This window comes from Corvus hawaiiensis, chromosome 6 (genome assembly GCF_020740725.1).
Source record: "Corvus hawaiiensis isolate bCorHaw1 chromosome 6, bCorHaw1.pri.cur, whole genome shotgun sequence".
NCBI classification, from domain to species: Eukaryota; Metazoa; Chordata; class Aves; order Passeriformes; family Corvidae; genus Corvus; species Corvus hawaiiensis.
The window spans coordinates 34,775,792-34,801,010 of NC_063218.1; the positions used below are offsets into that span (position 1 = coordinate 34,775,792).

At 47.1% G+C, this 25,219-nt stretch overlaps 1 protein-coding gene across 1 annotated transcript in view; it reads left to right on the top strand.

The window, feature by feature from the left end:
* The first annotated feature begins 708 nt into the window (after positions 1–708).
* The window catches only part of GALNT16 (polypeptide N-acetylgalactosaminyltransferase 16), a 73,795-nt gene continuing 49,284 nt past the window's right edge, over positions 709–25,219 (top strand). Inside the window, exon 1 of the mRNA XM_048307131.1 lies at positions 709–1,042. Within this exon, the coding sequence (XP_048163088.1) occupies positions 839–1,042 (204 nt within the window). The 5' untranslated portion in view covers positions 709–838. The remainder of the gene's footprint in view (positions 1,043–25,219) is intronic.

The following is a 25,219-nucleotide window of genomic DNA, read 5'->3' on the forward strand; positions in this document are numbered from 1 at the left end:
GTTTCACAAGCTGCATGCTCTGTTGTTTTCAAGCTGCCCGCAGGGCAGGATTCAGTAAGCTTTTTACCGCTACAGCTTTAGCAGTGCCCTGTGATGTGGAATTGTATCATCGTTGCCTCTCCACTGCCATGCTTGTCCTCCCACAGGGCTTGAAAGGCCTCGAGGCTGTGGCGCTGGCCCAGGCGCCCAGCCCTTGTGCCCGTCCGTGACTGTTGCGTGTGGCAGCAATGGGAGCAGGTGCTTGAGCAGCTCCATTGTCAGCCCGAGAGCCTTGCTCCCGTGAAGCACCATAGCTTCAGTGGGAGATGGGCTCATCTCCACGGCGCGGGTGCCTAGATCCTGTGTGCCGTGGGCTGCCACGGTGGCCGCCTGCCTTACGGGCACGACCATGGCAGTACAGACACGAGTCCCACCGAGGCAGCGGTGCAGGAGGGCAGGCTGCTGTGCTGCCCGCGTCCCAGCAGCCATCTCCTGAGGCTCAACCCGTGTCACTCGCTCCCCTCCACGGGGGCCCCGCCGCCCCGTCCCCGCTGCAGCTGCGGCGCCGAGCGCATCCCCGTCGGCAGCCGGCCCCCGCTCCCCGCTCCCCGCGCCGGCCAGGCCGGGAGGAGGAGGAGCAGGAGGAGGCGCGGAGCCCTCCGCCCCCTGCGGCGGAGCGGGCGAGGCGTTAGGACCCGGCGGCGGCGGCTGGGCGGTGCGGGGCCGGGGCCGGGGCCGGAGCGGTGCGGGGCGGGGGAGCCGCGCCGCCGCCTCCTTCTCTCCTCCTCTTCTCTCCTTCCTCCCGCAGCCGCCCCTGCCCGTCCAGGCAGCGCTCCCAGGCTCCCCCGGGGCTCTCGGCATGAGGAGGATCAGGGCCAATGCCATCGCCATCCTGACCGTCGCCTGGATCCTGGGCACTTTCTACTACTTATGGCAGGACAACAAGCCCCGCTCGGCGGCTGCCGGCAGGTCCGCCGGAGGCGGTAGCGGCGGCGCCCGGAGCGGGCAGAGGGCGGCCGGCAGGCTGGAGCTGCGCCGGGAGGAGAGGACCATCCCCCTTATCGTGAGTGAGCGGCGGCCGCCAGCATCCCGTCCTGCCGCGGCGGGGAGGATGCTCGGGAAGGGAGCGGCCGCGGCGGGCGCGGGGTGCGCCGGCGGAGGGCTGCGCTTTGCCTTCGGGTTGCTTTCTGTTTATTTTAGCATTCGTGCTTGTCACCATGGCAGCCGCTACAATCGGGGAGCAGGGTGGGCACTCTCGGGGGAATAGAGTAATGCCGTAGGTAAAGTGTTCGCGAGTTGTCTCCGCCGCTCTCAGCCCGGGCTCTGCTCCTCCGGCTTGAGAGCGGCTGCCCTTGGCCGGGAAAAAAGGCGGGTGAAACAGCTGGAAGGTTTTTGGTTCGCGTTCAGGAGACGCACACATACAGATATGTACAGACACATGTATGTGATCACAGTGCTTTCCCGTCAGGACCAGCTGAGAGCCATGACCTCTCTCAAGCCCTTCCTCCGGCCAGCCGGGCTCTGAGCATCGGGCCGGGGGAACGCGAGTGGCACTTGCAGAGGGGGACTGTACAGCTGGTACCAACCTCTGCCTCGGTCCCCTCCGCTTGGTTGCCAGTGGGGGACCTGGGCGCCACTCGGGAGTTTTGTCTCTTTTAAGCCAGAGACAGCAGTCTGAGTCGGGCTCAGGCTAGGGTTTGGGCAGGGAGATGGCGGGAGCCCCCAGGGCTCCTTCCTAACCCGAGGGGTGGTAGCGGTGCCCTGATGTGCTACTTTAGTTTTGTTGAAAGCTCCACACTCTGCCCTCCCTGGGTATCTGTGGGCTCGGTAGGGGGATAAAATTGAGCTCCCCTCTTAAGGATGATGAGGACCTTTCTGCTCTGTCCGTGGGGGTGATTTGTCCTCCCTTCAGCCTGTATAATAGCATCAATAAAGCTCTCCCAACTCTAGGCAATCGCTTCATAAAAAATAAATCAGCCCCTGGAGCAAGAAGTGGCCCAGCAATACCATTCCCAGGAGTGATCCAGCTGAAGCAGTTCGGGAACTGCACTGTGTGTCACTCTTTGGCTGTGAATCCATTTGTCAGCTGGTTACGCATACACGGAAGCGAACAAAAGCAGCAGCCCGGTCAGAGTCGGAGCAGGGGCCAGCCGCCAGGGCTGCCCGCTCCCCTCCTTGGCTGGCACTGGGATTTTTTTGGCCCGTGTCTTGCTTTTCTTCACTTGTAAAGTGGGGATGGGAGGTGTGTGTATGCGTGTTTGGGAAGCCTTTTGAATGTTTGGAAAATGCTGTCAGAGCAGTCCCAGCCCTCAGGCAGCACAGTGGAAACCCTTCAGCTGAGCCCCTTGGCCGTTGCTTGCAGCTGCTGAAACTCCAAAGTCAAAGCTGAGGCTCTTGGGCAGAGCACTTAGGTTATTTGCTGCTCGCTAGGGCCGGGGACTGCTGGCAGGTCAGGCTGCTCTGCTGTGAGACCCTCTGTGGAGTAGGGCTGTGGGAATGAGTACAGTGAGGAGCTCTGCGAGTGCTGTTATTGCTGCAGCCCTTTGGGTGTGCTGGGAAACGCTCTCAGGCTGGCCAGGGCTGAGTTGAACAAACGGGGGATTTGGAGCACTCCTGCTTTTGATTCCACCTTAGTGGCAGAGGAAGCTGCCCCTGAGCCTCTGATTTCTTGTGTGAGCTTGAACATGCTGCTCTAGCAGTTTTATTTCTCTGTTGCCCTGCTTATCCCTTCTGGTTTTTTATAGCATTTACTTTACTCCCTCTCAGAGGGCTTGTGAGGTTACATGAATCCATATTGCCTGCAAGCATCTTAAAATCCTGGTGAGGAGGATGCTGTGGCAGTGCTGCACGTTGTTATATTGCTGCTGTTTGGGGGGAGGCAGTATGTGCTCATGGCTAACCACAAAGCCTGTCCTTACAAGATACAGTGTCACGCAACAGCCACTCCAAATCTGGTCCTGCTCTCAAAACAGTGTAAATCATCCCAACTCTGCTCCATGCCCAAAATCCCTTAGCAAGGAAATATAATCATCTTTTGTGTCTCCTGTCCCTGTGTAACTGAGGTCCCAGGATGCGCCAGCCCTCCCAGTAGGGCTCCCAGGTGTCTCTGAGATGAAGGAGGACCCTCTCCTGATGCACTTGGCAGTGGGGCTTGGTGGAAATATCACATCCTGACCTGCCATGATGTATTTGCATAGAGAAGGGAAACGTAGAGAAATAGGAAGGGTTTGTGGTGTTTGGGCTTTCCCTCATGCATGCAGGTTCCCAGGGGTTTGGTGGGTTGCCATGAGAGGCAAGGTGGTAAAATGCAGTAACTATGCAGTGCTATGGCTGTGGGGTGCCTAACAGGCTTAGCAGTGATGTGTGCAAGGAGCTGTCCCAGCCTTGGCCTCTGCCTGCGCTGCTGGGGCAGAAGCAGGGAAGTGACTGCAGGTGGGCACAGTGTGGGAAGGTTGGTGGCGGTCTGGGGACAGCACTGTCCCCCAGGGCATGGCATGTAGCAGGGTCTGAGCAGTGGGTCTTGTGGTCTGAGCTGCGTGTGTGAGCCTGAGGGCTGGTCAGGCCGGGGCAGTAGCTGTGCGGACGGTCCCCAGCATGTGGCCGGCTTTGTCCCTGGCTGCACGGCGTGTGGGCTGCAGCACAGCCCACCTCCCGCTCCCAGCCAGCACGAGAAATGTGCCAGTTCTAGTGCCCCGCTGGAGAAATAATGGATCTAGAGAAGCAGCTGTCCGTTGGCAGCACAGAGCCCTCAACCCTGAGTTCATTCCCCTCGAAGTTAGATTATTTGACTTAATGTATAATGGCAGTCATGTATATGGGGAGGTGTGCCTGTGCTCCGCCTGCTCCTCTATCCCTTGGCTTTCTGCAGAGCCACTGAGACAAGCTGCCTATTTTGATCCAGCTTCTGGTTTCCTCTGCTCTGCATGAGTGATGGTGTTGGAGTTCAGGTTTGGGATCATCTGCAATTAAGGGTGACTCATGTGACTTATGGGTCTCTGGAAAAATATTTCTTCAGTTTTCTAAAATTGGCTGCTTTTGTGTCTGGGAAAAATAAGAAAATCTTTCTTTTGGATGAGCAAGTCCAAGAGTTCTGCTCTTGCATCTATGCTATGACATTTCAAATCCTGGGCAAGTGAAGGTGTATTGCATGGGTTTAAAAACTGAAGTGCTTTCTGGGCTTGTGTTTTACTTCTTTATTCTCTCTTAATGTGAAGAATAAAAATCACTTTAGGTAAACAGTCAATTGCAAGTCTCAGCTTGAAACTGTTTTTTATTTGTTGACCTCATATTTATTAGCACAACTTTGAACTTAAAATCTGATTCCTGGAGTCATCCAGGGAAACCTTTGAATATTTAAGCTGGGGCATGGAGCTGTCAGAGATCAGTGTCCCAGAAACAGCTTGTGCATTAATAGTGATCCTACAGATATCTGCTTTATATATAGAAATCTTGACATGTGGTCTCTCTGCAATAGGCTCTTCATAAACAGGCTCTACAGATGCTTGAAATGAAAATTCAGAAATTGGTAAATGGCAGGGCTCACTTGGTGACATGCTGAGCCCTGCATGCTTCCCCTTCCACTTACCACAGAGGGTAGAAACACAAGCGAGTATCACACTCCTAGAAATGCATTTTTCCTCTGGAGCACAGCATAGTTTCATATTGATTAGAAGGAGCCCTGAGACCTCTGATGGTTGCTTTGTGTGTTTTTGGAAGATGAACTTATTCCCTGGACTCTTTTCTGTCCCTCCCTAGCAAAAGGTTGTCTCATGTCTCCAGGAAATTTCCAAAGGCCAGAAGCTGTGCCATGTGTCTTTGGAAGGGTTTTGGCATCGTTCCTGCACTGTGTACTGGTGGTTAATTGTTCGCCATGTGCTGCTTATGTGCTTTAGTATGGCACTGATGAGCAGAGCCCAGGGCTGTGCTCTTCCCTGCCTAAAGACTGCAGCATGGGAAGCTCACCCAGCATACTTGTGTCCCAGTGAAGAGAGCGAGGCCATTGCTGCAGTGTGGGCAAAGCTTGTTAGTGAGAGGGATGGTTGGTAGGCAGCTTTGAAAGAGACATTTTTCTGTTGGCTGACTGTGAGCTGAGGGTGGGAGTATTTGCTCCTATTCCCTAGTCAAAAGCGGGATGTGAAGCTGCCCACAGGGTTCTTCAGCTTGCTGTCTTCTCTGGGGTGGCAGGAAAGCAGCAACACGCCTGGAAGTTGGAGACAGAATAGTGTCGTTATCTAAATGCTCTGACTTGTGTTAGGCTGATGCCCAGCTGCTCTTTGGAGCAGGTACGATGCCTCTTATCTTTGTCAATTGCTCTTTGGAGCCGGTATGTTGTCTCTTGTCTTCATCCTGCCAACTTTTGTGACCTGTGTAGTTGCTCTGTGACCCCACTGGAGCCAGTCTGGCAGCAGAGAGGCCCTGTATTGTAATGCTGGCTCAGGTTGCCTGGGCTCGGCCCTCCTGGCTGCTCCCTACCTCTGTGCTCAGCCATGTAAAGTGAGCGCTGGGGAGATGAGATCAAGGCATCCTTTTTCCTTGTAGCAAGGATTTGTAAAAGCTCTGCAAACATCACTGAACTGAGTGTCACCTGCCTGTGGTGAGACAGCAAGCAGGAGACTCCACTGGGATGCTTTACTCAGAGCAGGTGGTGTGCGTAGGCAAAGAACAAGTTGGCGAGGAAAGATGTCAATTGTTTCATTCCCACGTCTTGTTTAGCCAGAAAATAGGCAGTGGCTGGGCTTTACCTGCTTCTCTGAGTTGCCAAACTGGCACATTTAGCCATGCTTGGATTTGACACCACGTATGACCACCTTGATGTCTGCTCTTCAGACCCTGGAACACCTAATTAGCAGCATGCTCTGGTGCTTTTGTTTTGTGTTGCCTTTGGCTCCTGGGTATCTGAATCCCACAGAGCAGGCGCTGGCTGATGTTCGCTGTGCATTGATGAATGATTTTATTCTCATCCCTTCATCACATTTCCTCTGTGTGCAGCTTTCAGAGGATGCTGTTTTCCTCATGACTGGGATAAGCTGCAACTTCCATGGTCTGCTAAATGATACGATTTTTCAGGGACCTGTGTCCCGTGAGGCTCCTGCATGTGTGCCTGCCTGGAGGCAGGTCTTGTAGTCTCAGGCATGTAACTCTGGAAACTGAGGTGGATCCTAAATAAATAAAAAAACCCAACAAACACGACAAGAGGGGGAACAGTACTAATTCCTTGCACTGACATATTGTCAGACCTGATCTCATGACCTGCTGTGCCATGGAGAGAAAAGACCTAATTTTTAATGAGATGCCACAGTTCATTTCAGCAGCTTCCTTACCATTTTACTCATAGCAGGTTGGTCCCTCTTGAGTCTACTGCCTTTTGGGGCAAGGATCAGGCATATGGCTCTGTAGATTTCTCTCTGCTCTTATGCTGTCTGTGTTTGAGTTTGCACACGTGGACTGAGCACACTGTGGTCTCCACAAGGCTGTGATGCTGCCTGTAAGCCAGACCACCTAGGCTGCAGGAGCTCGAGACCAGCAAGGTACCGTGAGCAAGCCATGTTCAACAGCTCACAAAATGCTCTCATTTTCTTAAAACATCTTCCTTTCAAGTTAGAGGAAAAGTGGAGGAAACTTCATCTCTCCATCCTACCAGCCTGCAAAGCAGCCCACTCCCCGTGGCTCTGCAAATATCTGGGGTGTTGGAAATGAGATGGAAAAGAAGCTGCAGGTGGCAGTGCCAATGCTTTTGCAGGTGAAGGTGCTCCTGCCAGTTGCTGGGTTTGTCTGTGCTGTTCAGCCTGGACTGTTCCACTGCCAAAATCCAGCACCCGCCTGGCTCTGCCCAGCACCTGTATGGCCTCTGCTCTTCCCAGTTTGTATCAGGGTGGGGGACACAGCCCTTAATGCTTGGGGTTTTGTGACAGCAATTCCTGCTGTGGCCAGACCCTTGCAGCACTGATTTTTTTGGATCTCTGTGGCGTCTCTCTTATGGCACATGAGGCCTGTGCCAGCTGCCTGGGAAAGGATGACTTGGTAACTTTTTCTCTAAGGATATTACTGCAGGAGGAAGATTCAGTGACAGCTTGACAGTTTAATATTTTATTTACAGTGTTTATGTTTTAAAAATGTGGGAATGACTGCTATTTGCCTAAATGTCAGAAAATTATTTTATATTTAATTTGTCCCAGAGGTCCTTGTGGTACATTAAAAATAAAATATAAATAAAAGAAATTGTTCACAATAGTAATATTAATAAAATCCAGTTGGCAGCACTAGCCTTAATTGTTAATCAAAACAATGCTGTAGCTGTAGTGAGGTAGCCGGGGCTTGGGGAATGTGGTGGTCTGGGCAGCCTGGGACAGTGTGTAGAAGTGAGGGGAGTGCCAGTGTAGTGCTCCTGAACATGATTTATTTTACTAGAGCCTTTTCATTAAATCAGTACGTGAAGCAGTTGCAAGTTTTAGCGAGCTGAAGCATTCTTTAGTATGCAGCTGCTTCCTCTGGTAGGTTTGTCTTTGCATATACAAAACTGTCTTAAGATTTAAAAACTAAAAATTTAGTAGTGTTGCTGGAAACAGAAAGCTTTGGTAGACTTCTCAGTTTGCTGTTTGCCATGGTGAAACTTGGTCCAGACACTTCATCCCAAGGCAGGCAGGTTGAGAGTCACTTAAAAGGCAGGGGGAGAAGATGGGTTTTTTTCAGTGGCACTGAAATGGGAGCATTTTGGAGCATTTTGGAGCACTGAAAACTGACTTAATTATTCCTGTTGGAAAAATGTGCATAGCACAAAGGCAATGAAACAAACAGAGGCATATGTGTTGGGGATGAAGCACATGGGACAGCAGGGGGACCCTGACTCACTTGTGCATTGTCTCCCTTCTGCAGGAGAAGCCCCAGGGCAGAGCCTGGCAAGGTGGGATCTTTTGGTCTTCCTTGGCTCCCCATAGAATGCCAGCTGGTTGTTCCTATTCTATGTCACCTCAGTAAGAGTCCCAAGCCCTTGCTTTCTCTTTCCTGTTTTGGTCATGTGTGCTGCTCTCCTGTGCCCCTCCAGCTCAGTCTGCCAGCTCCTGCAGTAGAGCTGTAGTTTCTTTGGGGCTGTCCTGTCATCTGTCGTTGCTGCTCTGTCCCTCCGGTGCCTAGCGCAGAGGCCGTGATCCACAGCACATCCCATACTGTTGCATTAAGGTAAAGACTGAACCACAGTGAGACCCATGGGCTGTGAGTTGAGCTGGCTTGTTGACTGAGCTGAACTTATCTTCCTTACAGGCTCTTCATATGCCTCAGTTTCCCCAAAGTCTCCAATGAAAATTTTATCTACTTCACAGGGCTTTTGGGCAGCTTAGCTTGCAAGTTTTGTAAAGGGCTGGAGATGAAAGAGATAACCTTAGCAAAATGGTTGAGTTCTCCCTTTGTATACCCTCTGAACAAGGAAGGGGATTAGCAGGAATGTAGCAGGTCAGGGCCGATCTGCCGCAAGAGGAACATGTTAAAGGCACAGCACGGGCTGCTCCATGCTCTGAACAGCAGGATTTGTTAGAAAAGGTTGTGTATTAACTGCTGCTGTCTTTTGCTTTGTCTTTACAAGCACATATTCTTGCAACTAATAAAAGTGATAAAAGACGGGTGGTGGACTGTCCGCTTCAGATTTCCATGCCCCAGTTGTGCTTGGGGCTGTGGAAACAGTGAGATATATGGCAGTAGATTTAAAACAAAATCAAAAACAAAGTAAAAAATAATAGGGGTCTCTTGGGCCCCATCTTTGCAGAGAAATTACCTGTGTTGTGACGTGCTTTGTGCATGTGGGTAATTTCTCAGCATTGGTAGAGACTGGGTTTTTGATAGGCAGCTGCATGCTTCCTTTGGAGCTACTTTCTTTCGGCTCCTTCGGGGACATCATCCATGCAGAGACCTGCCTCAGCTCCCTCTGCAGTGCCACTGCAGGTCTCACAGCACTGTTGGTGTCCCTGTGCATCCCCAGGATGAGAATGAAGCTGTCACATGTGCTGCCCCTAGGCTGGGAAGCTGTTTTGGCTGCTCAGATGGTGCTTGGCTGGTCATCCTGCCATGATGGAGCTGGAGGGTTGAGTTTGCAGTTCAGGCTTCAAGGCTGCCGTGGTTGGATTGGGGCAGAGCTGTAACTTCTGACTGTTACAGCATGGTCACTGATGACATTTGGCTAAAACTGCAGAAAATTATCTGCTTTAACCTCTTGTTTTCAGTTCTCCCACCTAACAAATTTTTCATCTTGTAACCTGTAACACAATCCTTTTGAGGAGGCTTTGTTTAACAGTAGCAGAGAGAGAAAGCACCTGTGCTGAAATCTGCATCAGACATTTTGTGGGCCTGTAAGGAAAAAAAAGGATTCTTTTCCTTGCCTTTATTGTTTTGGATAACAGCCCTGAAACAGCTAGGGCTTGGCTGGAAAAGTGTTTCTAACCAATGAAAGTGTCTTCAGAGGTTCTCTGAAAAACTCCTTCTGCAGGAAAAAATTGGAAAAATTATGCTTTCCATCTGCTTGCATGCTGAGTGCCCTGAACAAAGTATTTGGTGCCAGAGAGTGTCATGCCCAGTAATGCCATGGTGTAACTTTGTGCCTTTTGGTACCAAGTATGCAGTAAAAAGCGTAATAAATAAGGAAGAGTATATACAAGGTGCAGAAAGCAGTGCAGCTCCTTGGGTAACTGGTCAGTTAGTCTCTGAGTACAGGAATCTGGATGCAGTGGCAGTGCAAATGGGAGCCATCACATCCACACAATGAAACTGAAACAATTGTGTGCTTCCTATGTAGTTCCCTGTAGTCTTTTGAAATCGTAAAAATCAATAGTAAAGTGTTGGAGTTAAAAACTGGGAATGGTACAAGTGCTCATTGCCAAATCCTGGTGCATGGGATCATGCTGTATTTCCCAGGTGCTATAATATGCATGTCATTTTTTGTGGATCATTTTCTTTCTTTGTACCTTTCAGTGAGGTTTATTCAGATCTGGTTGTGTGGTAGGAATTACCAGCCACCAGGAGTAGGCTGTATGTGTCTCCCAACCTTCTGAAATGTCTCCATTTGGCTGAACTACCTGTTTTATGCCTAAAGATAGGGAACAGCCTCTCACAGTGACTTCTGGGGGGGTTGGCAGGAGCATTGACAAACAGCTAGGGGCATAACCCTATCTCTGGCCTAGGGATGTTCATTTGCCACATCCCTGTTGGTGCTTCACTTGCAGAGCTGGCTCCTCTGTCAGGGGCAGGCTGGGCTGAGCACATTGCTCGGGTGCAGGGTGGTGTTTATACTGAGCTTGGGTTGGCAGCAGAAGCATGGATGATCTGCAGTGAAGAAACCCTTTCAAAAATTCTGTTGGAGCAAACCTGGATGAACTTGGTGTCTGTTTGTATCCTCCCTGTGTTTGGGTAGTCTGAGTCTAGTTGTCCCGTGCCTTGGAATGCCAGATTGCTGTGTCATGCCTGCTAGCTGAGTGGCCCTGTGGGACTTTTTGGGGCATTTCCAGTCTGTGCTGGGAAAACTAGACCACACTGGCTGAGCAGCCCAAAAGAAATTTTGGCAAGGGCTGGGAAATCAGCATTCCTTCAGAACTGACTGTGAATCTGTCAGGCCAGGCAATGATGAGATGAAGTCAAGTGAGGTCTGGCCTTGGAGAAGCTGCCCAAGCATCTATCAGAAGCTGCCTTTGGCTGAGTGTGAAAGGATTTTAAGTGAGCAGTTGGACTGCTGGCTCAGGTCAGGTCCTTGAATAGACACGAATGTCAAGCTACAGGTTAGGCGAGTCATGAGGAGGTGGTTAACAGTGAAAGCAAACACTGTCCTTTCAGCACAGGATACAGATTGAGTCACATCAGGTAATGGGAAAAATCTGCTGATCTGCCTGCATCACTCTCCTTACAGCATTATTAAAAATTATGCATTTAAAATTATTTACTTGTTAATTTTCTTGGGCCCAAAGCCTCAGTTTCAGGGAAGATGTGCTGGAGTTGAAAGGAAACATGGTGGGGTGATAAAAATCATTGCGTGTGGCAGGGCTAATGTGAAATACAGGTTATGGCTACATTCTTCTTGCTGCTGTTCAGCTGTTAATTGTGCAGTACTGCCCTGCGTGGTTGGTACCTTTGCTACCCCTTGCACCTGTGACTCAAAAGGGCTGCCTGAATGCTTCTGCCACCCCCATGGGTTTGGATGCATCAGTCATGGCATGGGAATGCCATGGCAGTAGTGTTCTCTTGCCCACTGCCAGCATCCTTGGGGCAGTGGCTCTCACCAACTCTCACTTGCACTGAGGAATTGGAGGGGACTGTTCTGTGAGGACTTTGTGAGAGAGATTTGATGTGTGCAAAGCTGAGCCCTTTAAATCTTGGTGCCCTAGTTAACGGGGATTTAGTCCTTCCAACCTGTCACAGTCCATCTCATTTTTCCCCCTCTTTCCCTTTAGTTAGAGGATTAAAATTGTCTCATTGAGCTTAAAGGGGATTGGAATGCTCTGTATTTTTCTTCTGCTTTTGCCCAATGTCTCCTAAGAGACATCATAAAGAATGGCCAAGAATGGATAAACAGGTATTAGCACCACTGCAAGTACTGAAGAAGAGGGGAGAAAACTCTCCCTACCCTGTTGTGCCTGCATTATTGCAGGGGCTGTGCAGGATGCTCATGACCTCCTGAGCTGTGGCAGCTGCCCCACACACCGGCTTTAGTCTGTGTCTACAGATTGCCTGAGGCAGGAGCAGGGACTTCTGGCACTCAGTTGGGCAGGACCAGCAGCTGCAGGAGGGGAGAGTGGTGCTGGAAACTGGGTGTATAAAGGGATTCCCTTCTTATTTTTCTGTGACTCCGGTACCATAGGAGCCTTGTGAGGCTCCCCAGTTCACCAGAGTACAAAAGGAACTTGCTCCTGCCAGTGGGCTGCATGTTCAGAAAACCCAGTACACAGTTCTGCACAGTTCTTTCAGCTTGGCTTCAGCAGAATCCAAAATCTAAACTTCAAATGAAATATCTTGACTTGTTTTTTTGTGAGGGACAGGAGGGGAGGGTTGTAACTGGGTGATGCTGTTCATCATGGTAGAATACTTAAAAGTGTTACAAAACAGAAAGGCAGGGTGACCATTTGGATTCCCTAGCTCATATAGCAGTGAATCTGAGAAATTAGGAAATAATGCTACACATGGTATTTATTAAATATCCAGGAAATTGCTAAACTAAGTCTTGTGGCAGATTCATAAAGACTAAGTAAATTCTGAGTATCCACAATACATCATCAATTTTCTTGTCCAGTTTTCTGTTAGTGCTTTTATAATTCTGCTAGAAATACAGTTCCCACTGCTATATTTAATTTGCTGGCCCTGTGCAGAGCTTTAAGTGTGGTCTTTACCATTCTCTGTGGCAAGGACAGCCATGAAGCATATTGCCAGAAGGTTATTTTGAATCATTAGAGGCAATTCATATCTTTCTGATCTTGAGTAGGTGAGTTGAATTTGAATGGAGAATATTTCCACTGAGGTCAGAATTCGCTTCAAGTTTTCTGTTCAGTATTTTTCTTCCCAAGATTAATTCCCATATACCTGTCCCATATCTGATAGGGGTAAATTTAGATGCATTTTGATCAGTGCCTGTCAGGTGGGAGACATTTGAGACAGATGCTGCTTATGCTGGGGTGGCTCAGCAGCTGTGCAATGCAGAGATCAGATTTGCGCTGGGTTGCGATGGGGGTGACTCCAGCCATTACCTGGAACTGCTTGGCAGAGCTGGGTGAGGGCTGGCAGTGTGCTGAGGGTTCAGGTGCAAAAGGAGAGATGTGGAGAGAAGCTGTTCTCTATGAAAACTCCTTTCCCCTGCCCTAGGTGTAACTGTGTGTACCAGGGGAGTGCACAGCTCACAGCTGGATGTGTGTCTGTATGTAGCAGGCTCTTTCTGTATGGGAAGGACTTGTTCGGGGCCCTTCTGTGAAGGGAGAGTGAGAAGGGAGACTGGTTGAATAATAAACCGTTAGGGGCTGCCACAAGCCTGCTTGGAGTTACCAGTTGCCTTGCCATCCTTTTCCAAGCAATTTGCATGTAAGAGTTGTGTGAGATCTCCCATTTGTCTTGCTCCTATCCAAGACCTCACACAAGGCCTGTGCTGCTGGGCGCTTCCTGTTTATCTGCAGATCTCTTTGGGTATCCAGACTAGGGGCTCTTTTGTGAAATGTGAACAGAAAAGACAGCTTCTGTCCTGGAGTTCATAACCTCTGTACATGAGTGAGATAAAGAGCTGGGGATAGAAAGCATTCTTTCCCCCATTTCAGAGATTTCAGATGCAGAGCAGAGATTAAGCCTTGAGCTCTGCTGAAAGGAAACAAAGCATTATTCATAACTGCTAACTTCTGGTTATTAACTCTGGTGAAAACACCAGTGAAGCCAAGACAGCTTGGATATTAATTGTGTACCTACACATATTCAATGAATTTGCTAGATTACCTCAGTTACCTCAAAGGTCAACTTGGGTTTTGGTGTGCAATTCTTTCTGCATATTCATTTGGGGGGAAGTATCATTTGAGAATAAGCTGCTGGGACAGGAGACAGGTTCGAAAAAACTTCTAAGTGATGTGTAAATGTTAATCATTAAACCTGTTACCACGTTGCAACATGACTTCTCATCGTGATAAACTGCCTTGCCAGGCTGTACTGGAGTAAAATCTCAGGGTGCTTGCTGAGCTCTGGAAGGTGGACTTCAGCCTCTCCCACCTCAGCCTAAATACTGAATGGTGTTGAAACACTGCTTAACCTGGCTGGGGTGATGACCAGCAGTGCTCCTTGGGGCTGATGCTGCTTCTTCATTCTTAATTCTGCTTTTGAAGACTTAAATTCTCAACTTAATCAGGGTAAAGTGAGGTTCCCCATGTTACGTTGTTTTCATGCCAAATGACATCCTTACCCATGTGCTTAAGCCATTATTCTGTGTAATTTGCTCTTCTGAGTGGAAAATACACTGTAACACTTTTAATCATTCTCTCTGCAGAAAAAAGAGTGTTTTCATCAGGGAATATGTTCCCCGCATTTGTAGCAGGTACTCATTTATTGTCTTGCTACCCAGTTCTCTGTGCAGATAGGTAAAAACAGCGGTGCTGGATGCTGAAATGTTTATATGCCTGGCTGGTGGCATGTGGCACAAGTTGTCATGGGCACTACCATGTGACTGGGCGTATGGCCTTTTCCCCACGAGTTATTAATAATCAAATGCAAGTACAGCAACATTGTCTACTTTTGTAGGAGCAGAATTTTACAAGGGTGAATTGAGCTGATTGTACTCATTTTCCCTCAGATGTTGTCTGAATGTTGGGCACCTGCCACTGCCACTGCACACCCAACTTTGCGTCGAGAAGGGGTACTTAGCTAGTTCAGGCTCCACCAGTCTGGACAACACCAGCTGGGTGATGAAAAGTTACAAACAGATGGCCAGGCCTTTACCACTGTTGTTTTGGCAAGTGATATTGGGTAATATTGGCAATAATTCTGTAATGCAGGTAGGGGAAACTTGGCAGTCTAAGTGTGGGGCCCTGGGTACAGCCTGTACCTGGGCTGGATAACCCGCTATGTGAGGCATGCTGGAGAGCACCTCTCCTGATCAGAGGGGTGAGGAGTAGGTCAGCAGCAATATGCCACCTCAAGAAAGCTCCTAAAAAATGCAAGCAACTCAACATCCTTAGGTAAGTCTGTCCTGTTTGACACAGACTTGCTATTGCTTCTTGAGTATCTCCATATGGTGCTATTGGGGTAGTGGGAGTGGGACAGAATTGGTTCTGCAGAATTGGTTTTTTAGAATGGCTCTGCACTGTAAGCAGAAATGGGCTCTTTGGACTTACTTCAGGGGAAGAGATGGCCAAAACAGACCAAAAGCCTGATGATCTAAAAGAAATACCTTTGCTCCTAAAAAGGTGAGTGAAAAATCCCCACCTGTTTGGTAGTGCCATTCAGGCTTCCTGTAGGCTGTGCTTCCAGAAGAATTATGTGCAATTCTCCTGCTAGTTCAGTACCTCCAGCATTACCAAAGAGTGTGTGAAAAACAACTGCATGGGAATGTCTTCGATGTTAGAGGGCAGCTCAGCTATCTGTTCTCAGGACAGACACCAAGTCTGGCAAGGAGGAAGGTATTTATACTGTGCTTTAGTAAGTATTGACCTGAAAGAACTTGTCACTGTGCATTTCTCAAAAACGTTTAAAAAAAAACTCTCTAAGCTTTAATTAAACTGATTTGGTACATTTTTGAGAGTATGATGGCAATATTCTCCTTGATTTGCTGAACTAGCTTATCTGAATTGGAGAAGCTTGCTTGGTGCTTCCTTGGGATGAGAAAGGTGTATGAAGAAGTGTGGGGTGCAAGGACTTTTTCGTCTTTATTATGTTCTACTAGTATAGAGAGAGTGTGGAAGTATTAAAATATATTTAAAACAATTTTAATGCATTTAAAATACTTGAATGTTCACTGAAATGTAGGCTCTTAATATTGCCTTAAAATAACTTCAGCCTCCCTGCAGATGTTGACTGCCTCTTGCAGAAATGGCTCCATGGCTCCTGGAGCTTCTGGCTTGCTTTAGGAGGTACAGAAACCATCTGATAGTTCTTTCTTTCCTCTGTTCCTTTAAAGAGGTTGACAATATAAAATGCAGGAAGCACAATGCTGTGGTTTTAGTCTATATTGAGCCAGATTGGAACCAGTGTCTGGAACCAGCAGGAAAAATTATCTAAGGATGCTGGGGTTACAGGGTAGAATCCTATGTGACTGGGCTGGAGCTGGCTGCTCTTTAAAGATGTGTGGTTTGGGAGGAGTGGATTGCTGTTAGAGAGGCCTGTCTGCTCCTTCAGAGGTAATTTAACAGCCTGCCTTCCATTCAGGCAAGGGAAATGCAATCAATGTATTTTCTCATATTGTATTAAATGACCTGTCTGTATGTCATGGCCTAATTGTGTTACCCCAGAGAGCAGTGGATAGAGGATGATTTTCCTTGAAAGTTTTCTTTGCTGCATTCGAAAGGGACTGCTCCCATCTGATTCAGCTGCCAGGCAGCCAGATTTCTCTCTGCTGGTCAATAAACAGAAACTGCTGTTTTATGCACCAGAAGCTGGGGTACTGGCTGCTATAGTTATGACTTAATTACTAGTGTCAGATTAGTTAGGACTTGGATATTGCATCAAGCTAAGAATCTGTCTACTAGAGATGTACAGGTTGAAAGTGAATCCATATATCTGCTTTAAACAGATTTGTAGTGGCATCTGTTCTGCCCCATGGTTTTTACAGGGAAAACAGTCCGCAGACAATAAGACTGAGACACTTCAATGGGTACTTTCGGTAATAAACATTTTTTGCATTGACAGGTCACATGCACTTGACTCTTCAGAAATGTGGTAAGTGTTTAAGCATCTTCTTTTACAGATCAAGAGTCTGAAGGAGGCTCAGAAAGGTTAAAGTCTTGATTTACACTGATTGCTCAGGCTTCATTGACTTTCTCTTTGAATGTCTTTCCCGCTGGGCATTTAACTGACATCCCCTTCCTTAGAGCTTCAGTGCATGTTTAAATAGTCATGGCTCTTCTACAGGGAATGCAGGGGTAATAAGGAAAATTGAAGTGAATATACCCTGCTGATGCACAGTGCCAGCATGCTTTGCCCCCCTAGGATGATGCCTCTCCTCACTGGGTATCTTTAGGATGCAGTACTGAGAGTACTCAGGTCTCTGTTTGCAAGTGGGACATCTTGCAGTGCTGCAAGGTGAAGGCCCTTGTAATGAGTGGCTCAAATGAGGCAGACAGTAACGAGTTGTCCAGGAATGGTTTATTGGCTCCTGCCTGGCAGAAGGAAGAGTGTCACTGTGATTTGTACTTACCTAGCTATGCAATTGAATTTTATCCTTGAACTTGATTCCTGGCACATGGCATTTGCACAGGGTTCTTAATTAGAAGAATTCATCATAAACATGGACATCTTTCTCTTGTTATTGTGGCAGGGGAAAGAGATTAATCACATCCTCAGAAATTCCTCAGAAATGCATCTGTTGTGTACTATTTCATGAAATTGGCAATCCTTGATGTCTGCAGAAAGATGAGGTTCCATTTGATATTACTGTGCTACCACTATTATGCTTGTAATTAGTTAATGAACTAGTGACTTTTGAGTTGAGGTAGTTCCACAAGGCTTGCTATCTGTTGATCAGCAAATGCTTGAAACTTGCATATTCAGAAGTATCTAGATCTGCTGGGATAAAGGGAGAAAATCATGGCATGTTTAAATTTTTCACAGCAGCCCTCTCTTAAAACATCTATGTTCTCTTCTCCCATACTGCCACTAGAAAGGAAGGAACAGAGTGCAAGAAAATAATTTGCTATGATAATTTCAAAATGAGCAGCTTGGTTTGGGGCAGATCTTGCACCCTGCGTTCTCTCTCTGCCCTCCCTCAGGTGGCCACGGCATGCCATTTTGAAAGCATTCAAAGAAGAGAAAGTGCATTGTCTGTGCAAAGTTCAAGAATTAGAGGTTAAAAACGGCTTATTAGGTTCTTCTATGTGAAACCTATCTTCCAGCACCAGGGATTAATTGCTTACCTTTAGGTTTTGAAGGGTCTGTGTCTTTTGCAGAGAATAAAGCAAGAACATCTTGCTTGCTGCAAAGCACGTCAGTATTATTTGAAATGTTTGCCAGGGGTGCAGCAGGGCCCTCCTCCTAAGATAGGAACTATTGGACTGATGCAGAATGGATTTTGGTGGGTTTTTAGCCAATAACCTCAATTTATCTCCTTGGGGAAATGTTTTAGCTGGTTTGTTTCCTTTCTTCCTCTCCAGATGGATATCATGGTATTAACAGATGGCTAAGGAGAAGTGTTTCCTTCCCTGACTAAAAAGGAAGTGAACGTATGGAAGCTGTTTCAGACATGAGCTTTGAGCCCTCTTTTAACTTGGCAAAGACTTTGCTCTCAACCCTGGAGCCTTGAGGAGCAACACCAGTGTGGCAGGCAGAGGCATACGGGGAAGCCCACATAGGCAGCTTACAGGAAGAACAGAGTAAGTGTGTTTTGAGGAGGCCAGTGCTGTAGCAGGTGGGCACACTTGTACTGTACTGGGCCAAATCCCACTCTGGCTCTCACAGTATGTCAAAGTTGGGATTTTCAGCTGCTTCTGTCCTTTAAGCATGAAAGCTAGGTCATCAGTGGTATGACTGGAGAGGAGACGAATATTTGTCTATGTGTTAATGAAGACCTGCTCTTCAGTGACTGCTTTGCACTGCTGGAAGCAGTTGATTAAATAAAACACTGTGGGTTTTAGATTAGCAAGCTCTTTTGGGTGAAGGACTTGGGTAGTTCTGGAAGTAGATGTTTGATGAAGCTGTTTTGTGCTTTGCAGTTTTCCCTTTGAGCTGAGATGGAAAGGGAGTGTTAATCACTTTTCAAGGGTGCTGCAAGACATGACTGCAGTCTTGTGAACTTCATTGATTGTGCCCTCCAAAAGATCTTGCTGGAACCATGCAAATGGCAGAAGCGGTAGGCAGCTGTGGTGGCTTGCTGAAAGAAGCAAGAATATTTGATTTGAGAGCCTGCAAGCAATTATTACTGCTCCTCTTGCTCTGAGAAGGCACTAATCTCTGCAGGTTACGATGAGCAGCTATGCCATTCTGGCAGATTTTGCCAGCTGCCAGTAGGGACACTGCTTGGGAGGCTGTGAAACACAGGAGCAACTAGTCTTACCAAGACATCCCTCCATGTGTCTGCAAATAATGCCTGTATTTCCTTGTCCCTGGGTACTGCCTCCCCTTTGGGCTGTGAGAGAGGCAGAGGCTGAGCCAGTACAGTCCCATACCTGCAGGAGATGTGGGCCCTGCTAGGTCTAGAGACAGAGGTCATCTTCCAGTAACTGGGCTGAGAAGACACTGAAGGATGTTAGTTGTATTAAGAAGGAGTGTGTGGGGGGGAAACAGGAGAAGCAAAAGCCAAGTTATCACCACCAGATGCTGGCGGTGGTCCCTGAGGAAAACTATTTTTGCTCTGTTGCCATGATGTTTGTACTCATGGTTAAAGCACTTGGGTGGAGGTGAAGACAGCATTCTGGTAATGTTTTGCTTCAGATGGGTTGACTGCAAAGAGAATTCCTATTGTTAGCCTGGTATTAACCAGGGGCTTATGGGAGGGATGATGGCTGTTAGTTGCCTGGTAACATGAAAGTTTGCAGTGAAGGGTAACATAAAGTCATTATTAACTAAAAGAAGTTGAGGGAGTTCCTCTTAGTTAAAAACTTACTACTTCGCACAGGTTAACACAGTGCTCTGGGAAGAGATTGACGGGGTGAATGTGTGTAGGAAAACAGAGGGTGGGGATGGGTGTTCTATATATGCTTTTCCCACTTGCTGCTTCCCTACAAAATTTATCAGTCATTTGGAAATTGGTTCTGGCAATATTGCTCTATATGTTATAAGAGGAGGAGTCTGTCAAAGGCATACCTGATGGGTGAGGGAGTAATTGTAGGATCTTTCATCTGTTAAGGTGTTACCAGGGTAGAGATGGTCATTTGCTGGGGTGGTTGCTGCACCCCCATCTCCAGCTGACCACCGAGTGGAGGACAGGGTGGAAAGGTGCCAGTTGGACCAGCAGCTCTCAGTTCAGCTCCAAGGACAGCTGGAGCAGCCTTGCTGGAAATATCCTTCCAGTTTGAGACACTAGTCCAAATGGCTCCATAACTCAGAGAGTGAATATTAACCTATAGATAGAAAAGTTTCACAGCCTCTTACTCAGTGCATCTAAGTGGCATGGGATGGGAAGAGCTTGCAGGGGGCCTGGCAGGATGGATAAAGAAAGCTAACTTGGACAGGAAGCATATTGCAAGTGGCAAGATAGGACCAACTTTGTTTCCTTGTGCTTTTCCCCCTGGCTCTAGACCACAGAGAACAGCAGTTATTTAACATCCCTGTAGACCTTCCTCATTTTCAGAAGAGGAAAAAAAGGGACACTATTTTTTTTAGGAAACCAAAGATATGGTTGCATTCACAGTTTCTGAACTGAGCTGTCTGGGAGATTTGTACACGTTATTTGTGTGGGTATATACTGAAAGCCTTGAAGTTCTCATTGCAGAGACTTTTTTCAGTACAGAGGAATTTTATCATCTTTGTACTTATTTTCCTGTTTTGTTTAAAGCAGTAATTCAGGTCTATTGTTTCTCCTACTTCTTTGAGTGGTACAAACAAAATACTAGCAAGCCATTTGGACACCTGAGCAAAACCACTGGAGATCAGAATGCCTCCCTGTATTCACCAAAAGAATTGACATACTTGCCTAATAAGAAGCCAAACCTGATCAATTTGGCTGACGTGCTTCCATCCCCACCAAGCAGAGGTTTGTCTTGAATACCTTTAGTTTAAAAGCCCCGGAGGCATCCTGCAGAAATGGATAGTGGAGCAGGCAGCTCTGGGATCCAGCTGCCTTCCTTCCTCTCAAGCTTCTCTTGTCTTGGGCACCCATAAGCAGGATTTGGGGCATCCAAGAGCTGGAGACAGGCCAGGTTACCCTCCTGTGTGAGGGTGGGCTTAGTTAAGATGGGATCACTCACACATACATCCTTTGATAAAGTCACCAGTGACTTGCAGCGGATAGACCCCTCTTTAGCTGGAGCTGATCTCTGAGCCTTGCAACAGAGGCCCCACCAGCAAAAACTGGTGAAGTGCTTTCAACTCCATTGATTAAAACCACAATAAATGAGCATTTACTTGTGATTGTTGTATTATCTCAGCCCACAGGATTTTAATAGATTTTTTTAGTGTTCCTAAGTTAATCAGCCTTCTTGAGATAGATATCTCTTTTCTCGACACCTATCAGCATGTCTTAGACCTGGCACAGTAGGACTTGAGCTGTTGACACTGCTTAATGCAGAGATATAAATTGCTGTTGCTTTGCCTTCGCCATGGTGCATGGTCTGTGTCAATTGTCTCTCTCAAAGGCAGCCATTTCTGAAGCAGTCTTTCTCATATTACAATTTTGCCTTCAGTGAGGAAAATCACTTTTCTGCAATGAGAAACATGATTTCTTCCCTAGTCTGTGACTAAAGATCAATGAACTTTTGAAAGATACCTTATTACTATCCTCTAACAAAATTTCATTTTGTTTTTGTTAGAATTTCATTTTGTTAGAATTTCATTTCTAACAAAATATTCATTTTCTTGTTCCACATGACTGACAGATATGTATCAATTCCAGGCCTCTAGTGTTGCAGTACAAAGCTCTGCTGCTTGTGTTTAAGGAGCGATTATTCATTTGCAGGACCTGTACCAGCCAGTTACCCTCTGTGAACTGGCATACAGACATGGGTAGTGTGCAGTCCAAGTGTATCAGCAAGACAGGTGTGCAGAAATTGCTCCATTTTATGATGGACATACCTCACAAAGGTTTGATGGTGGGAGACAATTTTCTGTTGTTTAACTTCATCAGTTTCTAATGAAGTATGCTGCTAAGCTCTTCTGCTCCACCAACTTGGGGCATTGGTTCCTAAAGTATCAGCTTTCCAAAATTATCCGAATGTACCAAGTGTTTGACTCTTATAAAAAGATAAAAGAAATGTTCTGGCAAAAGGATACCTTTTTTCCTTCTTCTGGAAGGATTCTCCTGTGGGTAACTTTGATGCTTAACGTGACTACAGTTAGTTGTATTTGAGGAGTAAATAGCTGTCAATCAACTTTTTTTGTCTTTTTCATGTTCTTTGGAGTAGCCTGTGAATGACATGCTGAAAAACAAGCTGTTGACCAAGCTGTGTGTTGGTATGGCAGGCCTGGAAAACAGTCTTATGATACTTGTTTCAAGGCTTCTGTAGATCACTACCAGACCCTGAAGTAAACTCTAGCATTGAAGGAAAAGTTGGCTTTACATTATTTGTGCTGGTCTTGTAAGCTGCCTTTGGCTGAGCTGTTTTGGGAAGAAGACGAAAAGACTGAAAGTGGATGCTCCTAACAGTCTGATGGGTGTTCTGAGAAAAGTTAGTCACAAGAGCTCCCCAAGAGATAAGAAGTGCAGTGATGTGCTGCTGATCAGCGTGGGCAGGAAGCAACACCATGCTGGGTGCAGGCGTCAGAAATGGCTTTGGTGAATGAAGTGGGCAGAGCCCTGCAATCGCAGTGGGTCTGAGGCAGGAGCTGAGCATCTCCTCTTAGCACCCTGCTCCCAGGGAGGAGGCTCTGCCACAGCCACAGCACACTGCGAGGTTTCCTTCTCAGGTAACTGGGAACTGGTTCTGTGTGCACTGGGTAAGGACCTAGCTTTAAAAAAACCAAAAGCAAGAAACAGGCTAAAAAGTACTGTGGTATTGCTATGGTATTGCTATGGTAACAAACATCTAGAAATTCAGGCAGATCTCTGTATCAACTGTAGGCTTGGGCTTTATAGCCTGTGCCCTGGTGGTTGCATATGCAATCAGAGACAGAAATGTTGCTGTAAAGGGAAACAGCAGCAGGTTTATGATACCTTGGGATCTTTCCAAATATGAGACCTACTGCTCCCTTTGCTCGAGGCAAGCTAGGAGCAGTTGCAGGCAGTTGGTGTGGGTCTGTCACTGCATGTTTGCTACCCATCCAGGCAATGAGAGATGAGCGGCCAAACGCATTCTGCCGCACTGCAATATCCTGCAGTTTGAGTTTAAGAACAGCTTGGGTCTTTCATCAGACATTCAGAGGGCTTAGACTAGCTGAAGAAATGGGTATCATTTGCAGCTTCCAGCAGCACATTCAGTGGCAGGCCTGGGAGAAGGCAAAGGGAGTTCAGCTTCTTCCCTGGTGTGGTGCTTATTTGTCTGTGCAGTGGTTCTGGGTTTTGCTTTGTTTTCATTCTTGTTTTCCGTTTTTGCACTGTTTTGGGCAGTGTTAAGATTGTACTAGAGGGAAGGTGCCAGTAGCAGAGCATGTTGAGTTTCTGGCAGAGATGGAGCAGGTCCTTCAAAGCATACCTACAGCATGGGGTTTCTTGGTAGCTTGGATAGCCATTTGCCTCTCCACAAGCATCTGCTGGAAAACGCAGCAGGACTGGGCAATAGATAAGGAGAAAAAGGGAAGGAACTTCCAGAATGGCAATTACAGCAGTGTAGGGGACCCTGCTATAATTACAGAGGCTGATGTTACAAGAGGAGAAGACCTGTCCTGAGAAGGTCTGGCTTTGGAGAGGAGAAAAGACCTCGAAACGACAAAGGTGATGAGGGAACTGGACCATCTCTCTTGCGAGGAAACGCTGAGAGAGCTGAGCCTGCTCAGCCTCTAGAAGAGATGACTGAGAAGGGACCTTTTCAGTATGTCTAAGTATCTTGAAGGGAGTGTGTCAGAGGATGCAGCCAGGCTCTGCTGGGTGGTGCTGAGCAATAGGACAAGAGGCAATGGGCAGGAAATGATGCACCTAAACATGAGGAAGAACTTCTGTCCTCTGTGGGTGACCATCCACATGGAACAGATTGCTCAGAGAGGTTGTGGAGTCTTCCTCACTGGAGATACTCAAGAGCCGTTTGGACACAATCCTGTGCTGTGTGCTCTAGGATGACCCTGCAGGTCATCCTCCTGGGCAGGGAGGCTGGACCAGATCACCCCCTGTGGTCCCTTCCAACTTTACCCATTCTGTGATTCTGTGAAAATGCTGCCTCCTAAAAAAAAAAAAAAGTCTTGTTTCCTACATCCCTCCCTAAGGATGATCCTGACAGGATCCTAACGTGTGTAAAGAAAGCTGCCTCTTGGAATGAAAAGACATCTCTGGCTTAGTGCTGCTCTGGCTCCGCTTCGGACCAAGTTGTGGGCCTGACTATGATTTCAGGCTTCAAATTTGTTAAAGCTACTGTGTGTGAGATATCACTGGGGACTTGATCTGGACACTTTTGGCATGCCACTTGTTTCTGTTCTACTTTGCACGTGATTGCAGGGAAGCAGAGGAAGAACTCCGGGGAGTTCAGTCTCTGCATGAGGACATACGTTGGCATGTAATTATGTGCAGTCATGCCAGTTAAAGCTTTTAGTGGACATTCATGGTAGAAGTAGCTTTGTATTAACAATTATAATTCAGGATTGCCCTTTTTGCTGAGTGCCTAACTCTACAACTTTAAATACACCTTTTTTATTTTGACCTGGGGAGGAAGTGAACAAGAGGGAGAGCTGTAGGCTGTGTGAGTGACAACTGTATAAAGAGCTGTATCTACTGACAGATCATGAAGAGTCCTTAATCAGTACATGTTGCTTAAATATCTGTTAATTAGGGAGCAAGATTGAAGAATGCTGTCCTGGCAGTTGGCTGGATTGTGAGCACTGAATGTTACTCACTGAGCATGAGAGCTACTGTGCATGTTCTGGCTGCAGGGACCTCACTGGCAGCTGCCTTTGTGCTAATCAAAAGTAAGATTTGAACAGGTAAATCTGCTTTCTTCAGTACAAAGTGCTCTGCTAAGGAGTGTTGCTCTTTATTGGCATTTGGGTGTGTTGCTGGTCCAACCACCTTCAGCTCTGGCAGAGAGAAAGTGCCTGGAATAGGGCATGCAGATGAATACAGTGCCTGGGTGCTGCTGGTCCACAGTCTTGCCATGGTCAGACTCATACAGAATACTTTTTACATTCAGCCGGTTATGGTAAGAAATGCTTATTCCAAACTGTAATGCAGAATTCCAAGCTAATTCTCATTCACCTTTTGTAGTCTAAGGACAGGCCTCCTGCATCTTTGTCCCTGTCTATAACTGTTCTTTCAAGTTCTTGGGTGGCTGGTTTTCAGGGTTTGGAGGTTCTTTTAAGTTTATTTTGTGATATCTTTGGTGCTTGCAACCACAATTCTGCGTTTGATTGGCGGTTGTTTTTTTTTTGTGTGTGTGTGTTTGGTTTTTTTATCTACTCTGAACAAACCTGTCAGCACATTTCCTTTGTTCATGTTTGTTCATCGCCCGCGTTCCGTTGTGGAGCCAGAAACACTGAAACCCAACAAGAGCAAGCCAGAAATGTGAAGAATGCCTCAACTTTTTTTCTATTTGGGAGAAAATTAGCTGTTTTACAGACTCCATATCTCAAACAAGCTGTTTTGCTTTTAACCTTTACATCACCACCACAACCTCCAGCTAAAAATTTGTACATTATTTGTATTCTGGGTAATGAAGGCCATTTACAACATAGTTAAAATGGTTTCTAAACAAGAGCCATTGTCCAGAGCAAATAAAGACTTATAAGAAAGGGAACTTTAGTGTGCTAAGCAGTTTAATTTTTCCAAAATTCTGAAAGATAGTGGAAAATAGGGTCTTTCGTGAGT